The 21058-nt window shown below is 35.3% G+C and overlaps 1 protein-coding gene across 6 annotated transcripts in view; it reads right to left on the bottom strand.

The window, feature by feature from the left end:
- USP8 (ubiquitin specific peptidase 8) overlaps window positions 1-21058 on the bottom strand; it is a 74228-nt gene that overhangs the window by 26707 nt on the left and 26463 nt on the right. For all 6 annotated transcript variants that reach the window (XM_078079355.1, XM_078079357.1, XM_078079356.1 and 3 more), the window contains 7 exons: window positions 17974-18059; window positions 16511-16670; window positions 14246-14288; window positions 11581-11725; window positions 7190-7352; window positions 3873-4017; window positions 3346-3569 (listed from right to left, as the gene is read on the bottom strand). In XM_078079355.1, the coding sequence (XP_077935481.1) occupies window positions 3346-3569; window positions 3873-4017; window positions 7190-7352; window positions 11581-11725; window positions 14246-14288; window positions 16511-16670; window positions 17974-18059 (966 nt within the window). The remainder of the gene's footprint in view (window positions 1-3345; window positions 3570-3872; window positions 4018-7189; window positions 7353-11580; window positions 11726-14245; window positions 14289-16510; window positions 16671-17973; window positions 18060-21058) is intronic.

Here is a 21058-nt window from a genome sequence, read left to right on the forward strand (position 1 = left end):
TCTCCCTCTCCCACTCCCCCTGCTTGTGTTCCCTCTCTCGCTGTGTCTCTCTCTGTCAAATAAATAAATAAATAAAATCTTAAAAAAAAAAAAATTTGCAAATCAATTAACAAAATGAAGGATAAAACCCATATGAGCGTCTCAGTAGATGCAGAAGAAGCATTTGACAAAATACATCATCCTTTTATGCTAAAAACTCAACAAACTGGGTATATAGCGAACACACCTTAACATAATAAGGAAGTACATGACAAACCCACACCTAACATCACACTCAATAGTGAAATGCTGAAATATTTTCCTCAAGATAAGAATGAGAAGGATGCCTACACTTTCTACTTTTGTTCAACATAGCACCGGAAGTCCTAGCCACAACAATCAGTTAGGAAAAGGAAAGAGAAGGCATCCAAATTGGTAAGGAAGAAGTGAAACTGGTACTATCTATAGATCACAAGACACTATATGTAGAAAACCCTACACTGCACCAGAAAACCTATTAGAACTAATAAATGAATTCAGTAAGGTTGCAGGATACAAAATCAATATACAGAAATTTGTTCTGTTTCTACACACTAATAATGAACCATAACAAAGAGAAGAAACTATTCTATTTCCTGCTGCATCAAAAAGATTAAAATACTTATGAATAAATTTAACCACGAGGTAAAAAACCTGTACTCTAAAAACTTTTAAGACACTGATGAAAGAAATTGAAGATGAGATAAATACAAAGATATACCATGCTTGTGGAGTGGAAGAATTAATATTGTTAAAACATCAATGCTACCCAAAGCAATCTACAGATTTAATGCAATATCTATCTAAATAACAATACCATTTTTCACAAAACTATAAAAAAGCTCCTAAAATGTGTATGGAACCACAAAAGATCCCCAATAGCCAAAGCAATTCTGAGAAAGAAGAACAAAGCTGGAGGTGTTGCAATTCCAGATTTCAAGATACACTACAAATCTATAGTAATCAAAACAGTATGGTACTGGTACTAAAACACATGATCAGTAGAACAGTATAGAGAACCCAGAAATAAACCCACAGTTAAATGGTCAATTAATCTATGAGAAAAGAGGCAAGAATATACAATGGGGACAAGACAGTCAATAAATGGTGTTGGGAAGACTAAACAGCAACATGCAAAAGAATGAAATTGGACCACACTTTCTTATATCTATTCGAAAATAAACTCAAAATGTATTAAAGACCAAGACGTAAGACCTGAAGCCATAGAAGTAAAAGAAAAAATAGGTAGTAAATTCTTGGACACTGATTCTAGCAATATTTTTTGGATCTGTCTCCTCAGCCAAGGGCAACAAAAGCAAAAATAAAACAAATGGGACTCATTTACACACTAAAAAGCTTTTGCACAGTGAAGGAAACCATCAACAAAATGAAAAGGTATCCTACGGAATGGTAGTACATATTTACAAAAGACATATTTGATAATGGGTTAATATCCAAAATATGTAACAAACTCATACAACTTAACACCAAAAAACCCAAACAATCTGATTTAATAACGGGCAGAGGACCCAAATAGACATTTTTCCAAAGAAGTCATACAGTAGCCAAGAGACACATGAAAAGATGCTCAACATTACTAATCATCAGGGAAATGCAAATTAAAACCACAATGAGGTTATCACAAAAAAAAAAAATTTATTTTTTTGAGAGCGAGCAAGCACGTGGTGGGGAGGGTGGGAAGGGAGAGACAAACTTAAGTAGAGTACATGCTGAGCGTGGAGCCCAATGGGGGGCTTGATCCCACAACCCTGAGGATCACAACCTGAGCCAAAACCAAGAGTCAGAGGCTCAACCAACTGAGCCATCCAGGTGCTCCCAAGTATCACTTTACACCTGTCAGAATGGGTAAAATAAAAAAGAGCAGAAATAGCAAGTGTTGGTGAGGATGTGATGAAAAAGAAATCTGGTACACCACTGGTGGGAATGTAAATTGGTGCAGCCGCTAGAGAAAACAGTATGGAAATTCCTCAAAAAATGAAGAACAGAACCGTATGATCTAGCAATTCCACTTCTGATAATTCCATTCATCTGAAGAAAATGAAAACACTAATTCAAAAAGATATATGCACCCCATGTTAATTAAAAGTATTTACAAAGCTAAGATATGGAAACAACTTGTGTTCATCAAGAGATGAACAGATAAAGAACATGTGGCATATATATGGTGATACAGTACTCATCCATAAAAAAGAATAAAATCTTACCACTTGCAGTACATGGGTGGACCTAAAGGGTATTATGCTAAGTGAAATAAGTCAGAGAAAGACAGATACTGTATGATTTCACTAATATGTGTAATCTAAAAAGACAAACAAAACAAAACCGAAACAGACTGATAAATAAAGAGAACAAACTGGTGGTTGCCCAGGGGGAAGGGTTTTGAGGAGGTTGGATGAAATAGGTGAAGGGGATTAAGAAGTACAAACTTAGAGTTAAGAAGTAAGTCACAGGGATGTAAAGTATAGCATAGAAAATACAGTCAATAATATCTTAATAACTTTGATGACAGATGGTATCTAGACTTATGGTGATGATTTCACAATGTATATAAATGTCTAATTACTATGTTGTACATCTGAAACTAATATCATACTGTGTGGCAATAAAACTTCAATAATAACAAAAGTAACAATAACAAAAACCATGCATGTTATTTACATATCAAATTCTAAGGAAATGGAACAAGAGTATTATTTTGAATGCAAAATATTGATATCACGTATCTATCATCTTTAAGCCAAACTATTTGGGAAAATACTACGGGTTAAATTATATACAAGAAAACCCTGGGGGCGCCTGGGTGGCTCAGTCGTTAAGCATCTGCCTTCGGCTCAGGTCATGATCCCAGGGTCCTGGGATCAAGCCCCCCACATCAGGCTCCCTGCTCAGCGGGAAGCCTGCTTCTCCCTCTCCCACTCCCCCTGCTTGTGTTCCCTCTTTTGCTGTGTCTCTGTCAAATAAATAAATAAAATCTTAAAATTAAAAAAAAAAAAAAGAAAACCCTGAAAATGTTCACATCTACTGTGGTAATACAATCTTTTACTGGTACTGCCTGCAGTAAATGCCTGCCAGCTGGCTTTGAAATCTTTTGAATTATCTACTCTAATACTGCTGTGGCAACAGGACTGAATTATAATGAAAAATTTTTATAGCCAAAAGGAACCAAAACATATAAGTTCTCTTCACTGGTATTTTTCTTTATAAAATATAAAAGGTTATATATAAAAACTTCATTTGTATACTATGCATTTAATATAATATTAAAAAAAAGAGAAACAATACAGTTAAAAGAAATCAAGAACATACCTGTGGAACATTCTTTATAACAGGCACTGGCTGAATAATGGGTAAAACATCAGATTTAGAAGCAGCAATTGGCTCAGCTGGAGTTGATATGTTCAGTGGTGCCATTCTCTCATCTTGATCATTTATCAATTCTATATTTTCACTTACTTCTACAGAAGGAGGTGGCATCTGGGCAGTAGGTTTAGAAGGAACTGATTCTTCCAGTGAAGGATAAGTAAAATCCACTAAAATCCCCAAAAGAATAATATTTTTTCAAAGAACAGCAAACCCCATAAATAGTACTTACATATCTCATGCATGTTATATGTAATAGTTAAATGTAAAGTAAATGAGGTGACAACCACAACAATCTTAAAGAATTAACTTAACTTCCAGGCTGTGGACACCTTGTATTTTTTATGCCTGAAAACAAACTGCTATCCAATAGGACAAGTACACACACAACCAAGAACATTACCCTGAGAACATAAATAATTTAAAGTTTATTTTACCAAAGCAATTTTAAACAAAAATTTTCACATACATACATGAGATAGACACCTCTTCATTCTTGCCTCGTGGGGGTGGAGTGACTTTAGCATTTGTAGTATACTGAGGATAACAAAGGAGCCAGTTTTCATAGCCTCCTTCTAAAACCAAAGGCTCATTGCGCAGGACAGTTTTACTTTCCCACTATAAAATAAGGAAATAGTATTTTTAATATGGCGGCAGTCTCTTCACAGTTAAAAACACAAAAAACTGAATTTGAATTTTAAAACTGCTCTCTTAAAGATTCATCTTTGAAATGATAAAAAATGAGAGCTGAATTCAAAATTCAGCATTGAATGAAAGAAATGGATAGATCAGGTTTTTAAAACCACACAAGTAATCCATGATCTTAGAAGAAAGTTATGAAAAAAAGTTCATATACAATAAAAATCATCCATAATCTAACCACCCAGAGATACCACTTTAACATTTTAGGGTTTAGTCTTAGAGTTTTCTATGCAGATGTATATTTTTTAAATTTTATTTTTACGAAACAGTGAAACTTCTATGCTGCTGCTTTTCTCTTTTATGAACATCTTTTATTAACAGTTATATCACCATTTGTAATGACCAGATAATATTCTATTTTATACACACACACACCACCCCCAAACTGAATCAGTCATTGGAATACATTATGGTTATTTTCCCCATTTAATTATAAACAATGCTGAGATAAACACTGAAGATCCTTATATATGCACACACCCAATCAACTCCATTAGGGAAAATCCCCAGAAGTGGTGTTGCTGAGCCAAGGCACATGAACATTTTAAGGCTTTTGATATATATTCCTAATCTTTAAATGATCTTTAAAAATATATGTCCATATATTTTTATAGGGTAATTTACTAGAACTAGAACTGCTGGATTGAAAGTTTGGTAGATGCTGCCAAATTGCCCTTCAAAGGGACAATACCAATTTATATATTTGCCAATACTGTATGAGAATGCCTATTATAAATCTTTATAATTTTTACCAAACTGGTAGACATAAAATGGTATCATGTTTTAATTAGCTTTTATTAGTGAAGCTGCACATCTTTTAGTATATTTATTAACCACTGATATTCTAGGACATAACTAATCTCCCTTGTCCATTTTTCGGTAGAGTTTGCTATTTTCTTAGTAAATAGTGAAGGTACTCTGAATATTAAGAAAAATAACTCTTTGTCATATATGTTACAATTATTTTTCCTGATTGACTTTTACTTTACTTTACTCATAGGATTTTTAACACAAATATATAGATCTTCCTTTACAGTGTCTTGATTTAGGATCAAGATAATAAAAAACACCCACAAATGGTTTTTCCTAGTATTTTCTGTTTCAATCAATATATTTATGTCATTGACCCATTTGGAATATACTGTGATCTAAGAAGTAAGGTAGGGGTCCCCCTTCTTTACTTAGTGGCTAGCCAGCTGTCCCCAAACCATTCATTTCAATGCATCTTTTCCACACTGATTTATGTCATCTTTACCTTATGAAACCTTTACCTTTATGAAACTGCCACTTTTGTAGGTCAAAACTAGTTGATTATTAACAGTTTCATATATCAATCTATACTTGGGTGTATTTCTAGATTCCCTGTTTTAAAGCATGAATTGTTTTAAGGCTTTAAGATTGCCCTCCTGAAGAGTAATGCTCCATCAACTGACCTTCCTACCAGCACATTAAGTTTAATCTTACCAGCATTCAGTGCTATCAGTTTAATAATTTAACAAATTAAACTGGGCGTTATTTTTACCTTTGTTAATTTAATCAACAAAATGGCATTCACTATTTCAATTTGCATTTCTACTAGTAAAGATGACCATTTTTATGTTCTGTCACTTATTCAGGTCTGTGTCCACTACTTATTTTACTATTTTATCTTAAATAATTTTATTTGCAAAAGCTCTTCATATTTTAGGTGTCCTAAACTACAGTTGACTGTTGAACAACATGGGTCTGAACTGCGCAGGTCTACTTACACACTTTTTTTTTCTTTTGAGTTGACAGCAAAAGCCACGGGCATTTATTTACAACTGCCCACGCTAGTCTCCATGGAAACAAATCGAAAGTGACTGGTGCAGAGGTAGTGCCTGCTGTCCACTGAGTACCTGGGGAAACCTCCCAAGGCTGTCAGCAGCCCTCAGCAATCCCCAGCAGCCCCGAAATGGACAGGGCTATAGGTCACCGTGTGCCAACAGAGTGGTTAGGTTGAAAGCCCTAGGCTGGCAGGCAGGAGGCTGCGCTGAAGTGGAGGAATGCACCCAGAGGGCAGCACAGTGCTGCCCAGGAAGCCCGGCATCCCTGACACTCCCCTCTCCCGGCCCTCGTCTTCCTTGGGTTTAGGACCCTCCCTGGCCAGGGGCAGATCACTCGCCAAGGTGGTTCCTGGAGGCCAGAACACACATGTGCGGCTGCAGTTGCCAATAGCCCCAGGCTGGTGGTACACCTCTAGGCAGACGGGGCAGCTGTACTGTGCTCCAGGGTGCCGTTGCTACTTGCAGGCCTACCCAGCAGTTGCCACTGCTGAGCGGAGGCCACCAGGCTGCGGAACATTGCCATTCCAGGGCCAGATCCACTGTTGCCACCAACCTTGTCCTGACACTACCCATCCGCCTGTATGGGCAGATAAATATATGCACAATAGATATACGTACAGTACTATAAATGTAGTTTCTCTTAAGATTTTAATAACATTTTCTTTTCTCTAGCTTACTTTACTGTAAGAATACAATGCATAATACATATACAAAATACGTGTTAATCGACTATTTATGTTATCAGTAAGGCTTCTGGCCAACAGTAGGCTATTAGTAGTAAAACTTGGGAGAAGTCAAAAGTTGTGGCAGGGTGTTGGCACCCCTAACCCCTGCCTTGTTCAAAGGCCAACTGTACTACCATATTTGTTGCAAATATTTTCCTGTTTGTCTCCTACATTCTAATCTTCCGGTATTTTTTCACACTTAAAAGTTTTATTTTATCAAGTCAACCCATCTTTTTCTCCTTAGGGACTTCTTCTTTGCTTTTATGTTTTCATAGTCTAATTCTTTTTTTTTTTTCATAGTCTAATTCTTAAAACAAAAAATAATGCTTTTTTCAGACAATTTATGATGTTCCTGGAAATTCTAATCCTACTTTATATAGATCAGTTTATTATTAGTTGGTGATTTAAAACTAGTCTTTTGGGTCTGAATTAAAAAAAAAAAAAATCTACAACCAAAGCTGATGGATCTTCTTATCCTTAAGATAAACAGCTAGTCAATATACCTTTCTAACAACCAAATAAGGCTTACAATTACAATAAACAAGGAAACTTGCTAACCTTGAAAAGTGCATCTTTCAGACTCCGTAGAGTTGTTCCAAGTTGTAAATCTTTTGTAGAACTAAACCAGTCAAGAAGTACCACATATTCCACATTCCCCCTCTTCTTCCATGTGTCTTTAGAATCATCTGGGAGTTTTGCTTCAATCCAACTAGCAGTGACTCTGAAATGTTAATGGGCAAAGGTAGACAAGAGGTCCTAATATACTAATATAAGTCACTGAATTTTCTTTTAGTCTGTATCACACCATAGCAAACTTTAACATTTCTTTCTAAGGTCAAACTGTGTATCAGGATATTAAATATCCTAAAATGTTTAACAACTTCACCTCTGCATAACATTGGAATATATTTTAGTAATCATTAGAAACTAAAAGACATAGACTCAATTCTGACCCTTCACAAAAAAGGGGGCCATCTGAGCATCTCTCTCAGCCATATGTAAATAACTGGGGGGATCACTTAAGTAACATTATTTATACTTCAGTTCTTGTATACCTATATAATTAATAGCTAAATACGAAAATGTTTATTTAACAAACACACATTTACTATGTGCCAGGTACTATTCTAAATGCTTTGTTCTCATACAATCTCACTGAATCCTTGCTACAAATCCTATGAAGTAGACATTACTATCCCCATTTTATAAATGGAGAAACTGAGGCACAAAGATGTTAAGTAACCTGCCCAAGGTTATAGCTGCTAAGTCAAGTCAAATTCAAACTCAGGCAATCTGGTTCATGTCCATGCTCTTAGTTGCTTTGCAGTGCTGCCTCTTATCATCAACTGTGAATAATATCAACTCTATATTAAAGCATGTTGTTCATGTTCTCTTTTGCTCACATAAAAGTTAAAAGTTCATACCTAAAGTCTTGAGAATCGGCCTGCAGCATGGCCCCTCCCCCCCAATCCTATTGTATCAACTCCTCATCACTAATTACTTACCCCCTTACTCCACTCCTCGCCAGCCACTGGCTTCCTTGTAGTTCCTGGTTATCGAAGCATTCTCCTGCCTAAGGGCCTCTGCTCCTGCTGCCCTTCTGTCTGGAACCCTTTCCCGCAGATAACTGCATCACTCATTTCCCTTATCCCCTCAAGATCTGCTCAGTAGTAACTTTGCTGCGAAGCTTTCCTGGATTAAAATTTTAATACCTACCCCAGTGTACACACTTGACACACCGATGTCCACAGCACTTACTAGCAGCAGGCATACATCTCAAGTTTCACTGTCTGTTTCACTACCCCACCTCCCTGTTAAACACAAGTTCTGTGAAGCAAAATTTTTGTTCAATAGTTAAGCCCCAGAACTTAGACCATAGCAATCCAGCCCACAGTAAACTAATGCTCAGTAAATATCTGCTGAATGACTGAATGAATAATATAGTAGAATAATACAGACTTGCTCCTCCAGGTAAGGATCTCCATATTATTCCTAGCAAAGCACCTTAGCATTTTAATATTTAAGTGATGATACTGGCAAGGCAGGACTGGTGCACTTTTATTCATAAGTAAGACAAAATGGTTTGGATTACTTAAAAGAAAAAAACCCTCGTTCCTATATAATAATATTGGTTACTATATCTTCTAGGAAAATAAAGAAAAAGAGAAGAAATATAAAATATTGTCTCATAATATTCTCACCTGATACACAGTGATTGGAAGGATGTTTGGTCAACAAAGAATGAAAAATACTGAAATGTCATATTCTTAAGGACTATTTCTGACTCTAGGGATATATCTGCCTAAATACTCTTTGTCTAAAAATTCAAGATCAGTATTCTATAAAAAACACTTTAGGAAATAATAGTATCAACCAGTATTTCCTAAATTTCAGTCTTTCATGTATCATCTTTACAAGCTGCTTCAATTTTGCTCTACCTTGCCTATTATTTAATATTTTAACTTAATTATTTAATCACTTAATTGAAAGTGATCCTTTACTTAAACTTAACACAAAAATGTATATTCCTATATACATGGAAAAACAGCATCATATCTAATATAAAGGACGATCATAAAAATAAGATCGATCAGGAAATTATGTTATATTCACACAATAGTCAGCATACAGCAATAAGGATAAATGAACCACAACTATACACAATAATATAGATGACTTTCACAAACACAAAGTTTTGGTTTTGTTTTTTTTAAGATTTTATTTATTTATTTGACAGAGAGAGAGAGAGAGAGAGAGAGAGAATGAGTATAAGAAGGGGGAGTGGCAGGCAGAGGGAGAGGGAGAAGCAGGCTCCCAGCTGAGCAGGGAGCCCAACACGGGGCTCGATCCCAGGACCCTGGGATCATGACCTGAGCCGAAGGCAGATGCTTAACTGACTGAGCCACGCAGGCGCCCTCACAAACACAAAGTTGAGTTTAAGAAGCCAGACATAAAAGACTACAGATTGTATATTTCCTTTTATATAAAATACAAAAACAGACAAAAATACATCTGTTCTGTTATAAGCTGGTGGTTCCCTTTGGTGGGTGGGGATATGGGTAGTACCTAACAGAGGGCATATGAAAGGCTTCTGGAGGGGCAAGGAAGAGAGTCAGCTACAAGTGGGAAGTAGAAGTTAGGAGTGGAGATGGTACCCAGAGCCAAACACTGTTTGTCAGGGGCACCTGCGTGGCTCAGTCGTTAAGCGTCTGCCTTTGGCTCAGGTCATGATCCCAGAGTCCTGGGATCGAGCCCTGCATCGGGGTCCCTGCTCAGCAGGAAGCCTGCTTCTCCCTCTCCCTCTCCCCCTGCTTGTGTTCCCTCTCTCACTGTGTCTCTATCAAATAAATAAATAAAATCTTAAAAAAAAAATTAAATAAATTTAAAAAAAAGAAACGCTTCTGGAGTGATGGTAATATTCTATTTCTGGTCCAGATGTTAGTTAAATGGGTGTGTTCAGTTTTTGAAAATTCACTGGGCTAAATACTTAGGAGTACTTTCGTTTGTAGACTATACTGTATTAAAATGTTAAAAAAGACAATGAAGGAATATAGTAATCATCATCAGCTAGCTGCAGATACTGTTACCTATGAAAAGTTCTGAGGCCTGCTCTCTAAGAAAGGAGATTAGCAAATATTAAAAAGGAATGCTAACACCAAACTGAGACTTCTTATAATTACTTCTGAAAGACTGAAACAAAAATTAAAGGGGAATAATTTTCTTGGCAATGCAGTTCACTGTTCTTTAATTTTCAACCTAAACTCATCATGAGTTTCACAGTAGTCAAATTTCTCTTATTTTGGGAAACCCTTAAGCTCAATAAAAACCACCAGCTTTCTGTTACTACAGATTAGACCATCCAAAGATTAATTACAATTTTGTCTTTTCAAATCCTGGGAATATATTCACACTTACTTGATTAGACTAAGCACTCCAGTCTCACTTTTAAACAGCATATTTACAAAGCGCCCTATTCTTCAAGTCAAACATTTGTCAAGCATCAACAATGTGCCAAAAACTATACAAATTTTATTACCTAATTTAAAAAGTATATCTTTTCAATGTTAAGTTAGACCTTAAAATGGGCCATAGATTTTAGCTAATCCAATCCCATAAACTAAGACCCAGAGAGGTTATATAATTTATATAACACTCAAAACAGTAAAAATATCTCTGGATATGGAGTTTTAGCTCTGTTGCTATTATGACAGTTTTTAATATGTGATAGATCCATGCAAGTAAGTTTAAATTATTTTATAGATTAAAGCCTAATCAAAAAAGAAAAACTTTTTAGTAAGTCCTTACTAGTGCCAGCCACTGTGCTAAGTGTGTGTGTATAAAATTTATCACTTAAACGTCTCAAAACTTCTGAAATAGGTAGTTTTACTATCCCTATTTTACAGACGGAAACATGGGCTTAGACAGGTGAGGTCAATGGCCAAAAGTAGAGTAGCTGATAAGAGACAGTTATGATCTGAATATAGTCTGACTTTAGAGTCTATCTGCTTACTGAATCATTCGGCTATACTGCCTTTTCCCACCCCCCCGCCCCCCAAAAAGTGTTTGTGTACTCTTTTACCACATATAATAGCATGGGGTATTTCAAAATAAAAAACGATTAGTTCACAATTTTAGTCAATTTGGTGCATATGCTTCACAAGCTCACAAATAGAAAATAATAGGAGAAACTAGTCAATAAAAAGCTCAGGAGAGAAGGCACACAAAGGCAGCTTCATTTCTTTTCTAATAAGATTACACATGCCACCAATAGGAGAAAATTGCCAAACCAGAATGTTCTTTACACCATCCTTCAGAGAAAGAGTAAAGTTTGCCATTAAGGAGCAACAGGAGGAGAAAAACCTACTTTATCATATGTAGCTTGGATGCTAAGTAATAATATTTACTACTATCCACAGTTAAGCATTTTACCTAAATACACAATGACTCACCCTGGACTGATGGCTTCTTCAGGAACATTGAGAGAATTTGAAATATGGGAATCCTGATAATCCTGCATTCTTCGAGCATCCATTATAATCAAGCTGATGTTTTCATCCATCATCATTGTGTATAGCTCCTTTGCTGTGACTGTTCCTTGGAATCAAGAGAGACAATATAAGCAACAAGAAACACCTAGTTCTGTTCAGTAAACAAAGAACAATCATTTCTTCTTCTAGAAGAGCAAAGTGTACTAGGTATCATATACCTGCTATCCCATCATACTATTTATTACTTTTTAAACTACCATTAAATATAATTTGTGTTTTTGACATTTATCAAGAAACTAGTTCAATGTTGTTTCTGAAGGCTTAAAACACCAAAACTTGCTCTTAAGGGTACAACTACACTGGTGCTGGCTCTATTGCTGGAATAAAATAAAGGAAATTAATATATGTATCTCATGAAAATATTCTTATTCTCTTTTTGATAATTAAATCATTTGACAAATGTCAACCAGAAGAAACATCTATGGTTCAAAAATTCTTTTTTTTTTTTAAAATTTTATTTATTTTTGAGAGAGAGAGAATGACAGAGAGAGAGAGAATGAGAGGGGTGAGGGTCAGAGAGAGAAGCAGACTCCCTGCTAAGCAGGGAGCTCAATGCAGGACTCGTTTCCCAGGACTCCAGGATCATGACCTGAGCCAAAGGCAGTCACTTAACCAACTGAGCCACCCAGGTGCCCCTATGGTTCAAAAATTCTTGACAGGTTCTAAATTCTTTTTAAAGTCTCTGATGAGGTCTTATGGGGGCTATTTGAAAAACATTTAGATTTTCAAGTATTCCTAGAGTAATAAACCAAAAGCTTGTTATTTGTAATCTGCATCAGGAGTTGACAAATTATGGCTACCTGTTTTTAGTGGAACATAGCTGAAGAAAAGTGTTTACATATTGTCTATGGCTGTTTTCTAGCTGAGACAGAAAGAATGACAGTATCCCTCACCCCCAAGCCTTAATGTTTACTCTCTAGCCCTTTACTATTTAGCCAAAATAAGTATCTGTTATGTTGCTATCTTCCTCTTCCAGCTACTACCACCTGCAATGGAAGATTAAAAAGCACAACAAGGTCAACTATACTTCAATAACAAAAACTTTAAAAATCAATAAACAAGCAAACAAAGATTTAAAAAAATAAAAAGCTACTACAAGGGAGCTTAAAATGTAAAGAACTATTTCGGCAGTGAGATGTGAGAAGAACGTAGTCACAGTATCTCCTAAGCTAAAATACCCACTGGCTAATAACCATCCTACTTCCCTCTCTAACCATCAGGATCATTTTGACAACAAAATTGTCTAAAAAAGTTGGGAACAAACCACTTAGAAAAGTAACACCCAAGCAGGATGACATACAAAAAACATAGATAAAAACAAATCTTGGAATGAATTAATAACAGCTTTTAGGAAGATATCTTACTATATTGTTTATTATTTTTATTTTTATTTATTTGACAGAGAGAGAGGGAACACAAGCAGGGGGAGTGGGAGAGGGAGAAGCAGGCTTCCCGTGGAGCAGGGAGCCCGATGCGGGGCTCGATCCCAGACCCCAGGATCGTGACCTGAGCCGAAGGCAGATGCTTAACGGCTGAGCCACCCAGGTGCCCCTACTGTTTATTTTTTAAATTGCTGTATGGTAATATTTAATTTTTTTAAAGATTTATTTATTATTCTAGAGCAGGGGAGGGGCAAAGGGAGAGGGAGAGAGAGACTCTCAAGCAGATTCCCTTGCTGAGCATGAGGCCCGATGTAGGGCTTTATCTCATGACCCTGAGATCATGACCTAAGCCAAAATCAAGAGTAAGATGCTCAACTGACTCAACTGACTGGGCCACCTAGGCTCCCCGTTGTACAGTAATATTTTAAATAGGGAATTTATTTTAGTGTTACATACAATTGATATTTAAGTTGAACCTTTCCTGAGAGAGGAAAACTCATGCAACTGTCTGAGTTTTGCTCTTTAGGTCACATATTTGTGACTGGAGTATCAATACCCCCTATGGATAACATCCAAATTACTGGTTTAGATTTTTTTGAGGGAAATGGGGAAGACTTTTAAATAATTAGGTCTACAAACTAGAGTCATAAATCATAATAGCTAATACACATATCCTTTTATAAAGTTCACTTATATAAAGTCACTAAGAGTTTCACATATATTAACTTATTAAATCTTTACAGTAAGTTTATAAAATAGATACTATTAGCCTCACGTTGCAGATGGGGGTTAAGGTAGAGAGGTTAAGTAACATGCTCAAGATCACATGGAAATTCAAAGGAGGAGACAGTATTCAAAATCCAGGCAGTCTGACTTTGGGGAGTTGTGCTCTTAACCGTTATGCTAAACTACAACTTGAAAAAAAAACCACTGAAAAGTACAAACCGTGGCTTTGATGTTTTTAATTACATATTACCATAAATATTCCCCACGATATATGCAGATTATAAACATGTTTTCAATATAATTGTACAGACTAAGAAAAATGATAAAGCTTACATACAAAATGTATGTAAACATTGTTTGCTTACATACAAACACAATGTAAAATCTGAAGCTTATTCAGATTAAAAGAAGATCTCAATAACAACCTACAAGGACTCCCTATTTCTGTATACACTTACCTTTCTCTGTGGTCTCATTTTTTTCACTCTTTTCACCATTTATCTGTTTCATAGAAAAAAAAAGTTTCAACTTTATAATAGAAGTAAAAATTTTCATAGAAACAGAAAGTTCAACTCTACTACTTCACTGAAACTGAAAGCCTAGAAAATCAAGTGTGTGGAGTACTGGCATTTTATTAAAATACAGATGAAGAGTCATGGCTTCATCAGGTTATCTGGCAGCAGAAAACAGCTAAAATAACTAGCAGCACATCAGAATCATGCAACACTTCCTTGAAATTTCCTTCAGTTAAAGGCTAAATATAATATAAAAGCACAGACTGTTACAGAAATTTAATATTTAATTTAATGACAGAATATTTCTTACAATGAAATAAAAATTCCGGCTATTCCTTTCAGAGTTCAGTAAAAATACAAATTTGTATTTTCTAACCAAGACAACATGGGATATTTCTATAAGGTACTAACTCATTTTATAGATGAAAAAGCAATTACCCACTTGACCTAGTGGTCAATTTTAGCTTCACTAAAATTAAAAAAGAAGTGTATATAATGTGCCTCCTAATACGATACAGTATGAAGTGCACAGGATCCCCTATGAAGCATTCGTGCCAAAAGCAAAAACTGAACCTGAATCCTATTAAGCTTCTAGGTTGAACTTCCAGCCTACAAGAAATATAGAAGACAGAATTATAGATTAAATGCTACAAGGAGGAAACAATCAGATAAGACAGAATGTGGTTGGTTCATTTCACAGACCTGATCTATATTAAAAAGTCAAATGCATGAAATAAAAAAAAAATGAAAGGGGGGACTCAAGCAGAGAGTACTACAGAGACTCAACTTAAGAGACAAACAATCAGAAGACTACAAGTAGACTTTGTCTGAATCCTAATTCAAACAAATCAACTGTAAAATATCATTATGAGACAGTGGGAAAATGTAAATATAGACTGGGTATTAGATTATATCAGGGAATTATTGTTAATTTTGTGAGGTGAAAAAATAACATTGTCATTATAAAGAATATGTCCCTTTCTTTGAGATGCACACTGAAATATTTAGGAGTAAAATGATATGCCCTCTGGAACTTACTTTGAAATAATCTAGCAAAAGGGGAGAGGTGCAGATACAAAATGTGACAAATGTTAGTTGGTTATTGACACTGGATAAGAGTGTCTAATTACACTTTTTTTCAGTATAAACAGGCTAAACAAAAGTAACAGTAGTAAAAAGTAGTTGACTCTCCTGCTGGAAAGGCAACAAAATGAAGAGATTTAAAAGTCCCTTTCATATAGTTCTTTGAAGTCTTGTCATTTACCTGTAACAGCCATTTGACCTACAAAAGAACATCCCCCTAAGGCAGTGTTATTTATCTTACATTATGAGTTCCTAAAATCAACAAACCATATTTCTTCACTTCTTTTTACATAGTGCCTAGTACAATGTCACAAGTATTTCAACAACTATTTCTTAATGAAACCGATGATGATTCACATACAAATGATAGCTGAAAGCTACAAAATCCTTAAGAAAAAGTAAAGCAGAAATCTTTCCATGAATTTTGACAGTGCATAAGAAATTATATTTTAGGAAACACACACACAAAAGAAAAGAAAGAAATTATATTTTAGGAAGAGTAGTTTCTCAGGAGGTGAAAGGAATGAGATACAGTGGTAGCTGGCAGGTACAGATTGAGTCACAGATTTGGCAAACAAATGATGTGGCTAGATTACAAGTAGTCACTGAATAAAATGGAACAAAAGAGGAAGAAGAAAGGGAAATGGTCAGAAAGGAAGAAAAAGTGAAGAAGAGAGTATGAGACCCTAGAAACAGATAAGGCTGGGCATCAAATTAGTAGTATACCAAATCTTTTTCAATGTAAATTACATTTATTAGAAAGAAGAGACCTTAAAGAAGATCTATTTCAAGATCTTTATTTGGCAATGAGGAAATGAAGTCCTAGAGGGTGAAGCAAGACTTGACATGGGACCGGAACTCAGCTCAAATGCTCTTTCTACTGCTCTAATCAAGTTGATAGTAATGGCAAAAAACTAATTAATGCACAGAACAGAGTTCTGTAAAGCTCCAAAAGAAACCTGGAATCAAATGAAACTAGAATATTTAATTCAATTTCTAATAAAAACACATTAAATTTTACCCTTGTTGCCTAAAAGTACATTGTAGTGGTAATCTCAACTTGCCTTAAGCAAATCATCTGAAAAAAGAACCAGTCTTTTTACTTCACGAGTATGTTTGAAATACCTTTTGGGTTTTGTCTCTGGAATCCATTACATTTTCCAAGGACCTTTTAGGTGATGTGCCACCATCCTCTCTTCCTGTTTCCTGCCTTTTCTGTTTCTGCAGCTGCTCTTCCTGTCTGTCCTTTTCTTCAAGTTTTTTCTGAACTTCGGCTTCTTCGTATCTAGTTAAGAAGTCAAGATGTCTTTCATTGACATGATCATGAAAAATAAAGAGTTCCAGTTCCATAAAATTAGTACCCTACTGTTGGGTATTTTATGGCAGCATACTTTCTCCCTCCAACTGAAATTTGACTCTGCCAGTGTTCTGTTACAAACCACAACTCATAAATTTGCCCTCTGTAGATTTATTTCAAATTGCCCAAAAATCTTGAAAAGAAACACTATGCTCTCAAGTTAAAGTTGTTTAATGCTCTTTTTGTTCTTTTCCCTCCCACTAATTTCAACCTTTAAAAATTCCAAATCTCCTGCAATTTCTTTTTCAAAGGACTTACACTTTTAAAATGAACTCTAAAGACTCATTCACTTATAAAATAGTTCAAAATATAAAAAAGTAAAGACCACAAATAAGTGAGAAAATGGGCTTAATGACCAAAAGATAAAGGAGTATCTTTGGTAAATACAAGTAGGGAAAAACTTCTCTTTCCAAGAGAAACATCAATAAAGGGTAATCCAAAGATTAGGAGAAATTCTGTTCTACTCAGTTGATCAACTGGTGAAAGGAGGAAGAGAATGGTGATTCTAAATTGTACCAACCACCCTAACATATTCCAGCCCCAAAATTAGTAATTTCTGAAAAGGACAGAGGGAATATATTAATTCAAAAAGATAATTTCTAAGTAAAGACTATGATGTATATAACTAGAATAGTTCATTGATCCAACCGTGAAAAATCATTTAGAAAAATAGTTCCCTTTTTATTTTCGTTAAAGAATGACTAATAACTAAAAATTGAAATGTACTGTTTTTAACGTCTAATTACTTTATAAGCCTGGTAAGCCAGTCATGGTAAATACTAGAATTAGATCTGTTTTTAAACATTCATAGCTACTGCAAACTAGGCAGCCTATTTCAAAACTAACAGTAAATACTTCATTCCCATAAGACCAGTGTCCAGTAGCACATTACAACCTAGGGCATATGAGGAATTACATTTTTCTGAAGAATCCTGTCAGAGAATTAGAAAAAAATTGAACCTGAGCTCTGATATACTACATCAATGCTTACCTTAAAAATCTATCACTCTAAACATTTTTAGATTTTTAGTAAAAAATATGAATGGTAACACATGAACACAATAAAGGTAATATGGCAAAAGATTCTAATTTTTGTGCTCCAGTTAACATAAGATTTATTTCTAAGAATTGGGATTCATATGCATGGTCAGATATAAATGAACAAGTTCTAAATATTATTTTTATCTTCGAAATTTATGTTCTTTTAAAGATTTTATAATAATATCTGTACCTGAGTTTAAGGCTTTCAGAGAGTCTTTCAGCTTCTTCAATAGCTTTTTTGATGTTTCCAAGTCCAAGTATTGAATGAAAATAGTCCTAAAATTATAAGAAAACCATCCCATACTTTTAGTACTGGCCAGTGTACACAGCACTAATGCTAAAAACGTTAAAATCACGGTGCTATGTAAAGCAAAGATTGGATGAAAACATTATGATGATTGAATGAAGTATTTTTTTAAACTTTTAACCTACATCAACACACAACTTGTTCTCCAAATGTTTCAAAAACATCTCTTCATACCATTAGTTTGCAAAAAAAAAAAAAAAAAAAAACCAACCCTAAAAGGTAATAATTTTGTTTATTTGGAAGACGCCTTTAAGAAGTATAAATACTGGGGCACCTGGGTGGCTCAGATGGTTAAGCGTCTGCCTTCGGCTCAGGTCATGATCTCAGGGTCCTGGGATCAAGCCCTGCATTGGGCTTCCTGCTCAGCAGAGAGTCTGCTTCTCCCTCTCCCTCTGTCTCTCCCCCTGCTTGTGCGCTCTTTCTCTCAAATGAAAAAAAAAAAAAAAGAATAAATACTATTCCTATTATTTATGAATAAGTTCCAAAAAGCAAAGCTTTCAGAAGCAAAATATATTTTCCTATTGTAAATATGTTACTTAGGGTTTTTTTCTCGAGAATCAGAAGCAGTCAAGCAAATTGTATATTGACGTACAGCATGGTATTTATTTTGTTTCCCTTGTTTTAAACTGAGATGTTTTTGCCTCCACCTTTATTTTATAATAGCGACCCACCTCTCAACTGGAGTCAAAACACTTTTGACATAAACCAAGTTTCACACTTGAGGAAACCTTGAGTAAAAATCAAATGGTAGAAATAAATCATTAATAATATAATCTTTTAAAAAAACACAAAAGGTTTGGCACATAACTTACTAACAAGCATAATAAAGTTAAGAAAAATAATTTCTCTAAGAGGTCATTCATTAGATCCTGCAATCAGAGATATTTTCAAATCAAGGTTGGTTGGACATGACAGTAGCACAGTGAGACGCAGCTAACTGATTTTTGGATCTAATTATCTAATTGGCCACAACCTGTCAGTGTGACTCTGAAACAGAACATAGTAGCACAGTTCATCACAAATGATATAGTAATAAAAAATTTATAAAAAGAAAGACCAAGAGGCTAGATATCCATCATTGGCTCTCTGAGAAGCAGTCACTAAGAGCTGGTGGAGTAAACCTATTGATAACAGCTATCATATGTCTATCTAGCCGAAAAGAAGATCATGTTTTGGGGTTCCTGGCTGGTTCAGTAGGTAGAACATGCAACTCTTGATCTCAGGGTCGGGTTGTGAGTTCGAGCCCCATGCTGGGTGTAGGGAATACTTAAAGTACATAAATGAAAGTACATCATGTTTTGGTAAGGCTTATTCTTCTAAATAAAGACTAAATAAATTAAAAGGTCCTTCACTATGTAATTTCAATAAAAATATATTGTTTTTTCAATATTGTATCAACTGAAAATTTCAGTTGCCACAATGTCCAGACTTTTGATGCAGTATGTTTCTTTTTTTAAGATTGTATGTATTTATTTGTCAGAGAGAGAGAGTGAGCACTAGGAGGAGCGGCAGGCAGAGGGAGAAGCAGGCTCCCCGCTGAGCAGGGAGTCCGATGAGGGGCTCAATCCCAGGACCCTGGGATCATGACCTGAGCCGAAGGCAGATGCTTAACTGACAGAGCCACCCAGGTGTCCTGATGCAATATGTTTTTAATAGAAAACAAAATTTAATCATTATGGTAAGATTTCTCTCATAAAAATAAAACACAAAAACAAAATTACTGTGACTTGTTTTATTAATTTTTTGACATGAAATCATTAAAAAGCCAGCCTGTAAGCCCTGTTTAAATCCTGAAAAAATTGTTTGTGTTTGGGCACGCCTGTCACAAACTTCCACAAGACACTCCCCTAATATTAGTGAGGTTTTTTATCAATAATTCTCTCTGTGTGTGTGCTCTTAAAGGAGCACAATTAATATTTTCAAGTTTACAATAGTATTGACAATTGGCAGAATAGAAAAATAACATCCAATTCTTACACAACTAAAAATGTTTTTCAGGTTTACCTAAGTAGAACTTTCTTATTCCTGAACATAAAAATTCAAACAAGTCTCATGATTTCCCAAATAAAAAGGCTTACCAATAATATTTAGGATTAATTATCATGTATTCCATGCAGATTTGAAAATATAATTCTATCTAGACTTTGCTACACTAATATTTTCAATATTTTCTCCCTTTCCAGATAACCCTGAAAATAACTGTTCATAAACAGATTTTTTCAATGACTAAGAAATATAATGTGTCCTTTACTAGTGACCTTGCTAAATTAACGTTTTATCTAAATCTTAAATATTCCCTCATGTAAAACAAAAGTGAAAGATACAAGTTTCTGAAGAAGACTAGTGACATTATATTCTGCCCCTACCCGATTTAAAGTGTAAAACCTAGAAAATGCCTAGTTAGTAAATTTAACACTTCACACATTTAAAGTGCACTGGAGATGTTGGGCTAAATAAAATAAAACAAAAAAACAGTTCTTTTTTTTTAAGATTTTATTTATTTGACAGAGAGAGACACAGCGAGAGAGGGAACACAAGCAGGGGGAGTGGGAGAGGGAGAAGCAGGCTTCCCGCTGAGCAGGGAGCCCGATGTGGGGCTCGATCCCAGGACCCTGAGATCATGACCTGAGCTGAAGGCAGACACTTAATGACTGAGCCACCCAGGTGCACCAACAAAAAAACAGTTCTAAGGCAGAAGCAGAAATGTACCCTGGACAGAGGAAAGAACAACTACAGTGTATGAAGTAACAGCCTGAGTTACCTGAGCCCTTGCAGAGAGCTTCCTATGCTGAACAACTCCTGCAACTTTCAACTATTCCCTTTGGAAATGTAATAGATACTCTGTGGAAATGGAAAAAAATTCTTACCGATTAAACTTCACTCCTAATCTTCTCAAGTTAAAAAAGTAGCTATAAAAACACTCCCAATCTTCTCAAAGAAAAAAAAAGTAACCACTAACTTAGAAAAC

Source organism: Halichoerus grypus, chromosome 8, assembly GCF_964656455.1.
Source record: "Halichoerus grypus chromosome 8, mHalGry1.hap1.1, whole genome shotgun sequence".
Taxonomy (NCBI): domain Eukaryota; kingdom Metazoa; phylum Chordata; class Mammalia; order Carnivora; family Phocidae; genus Halichoerus; species Halichoerus grypus.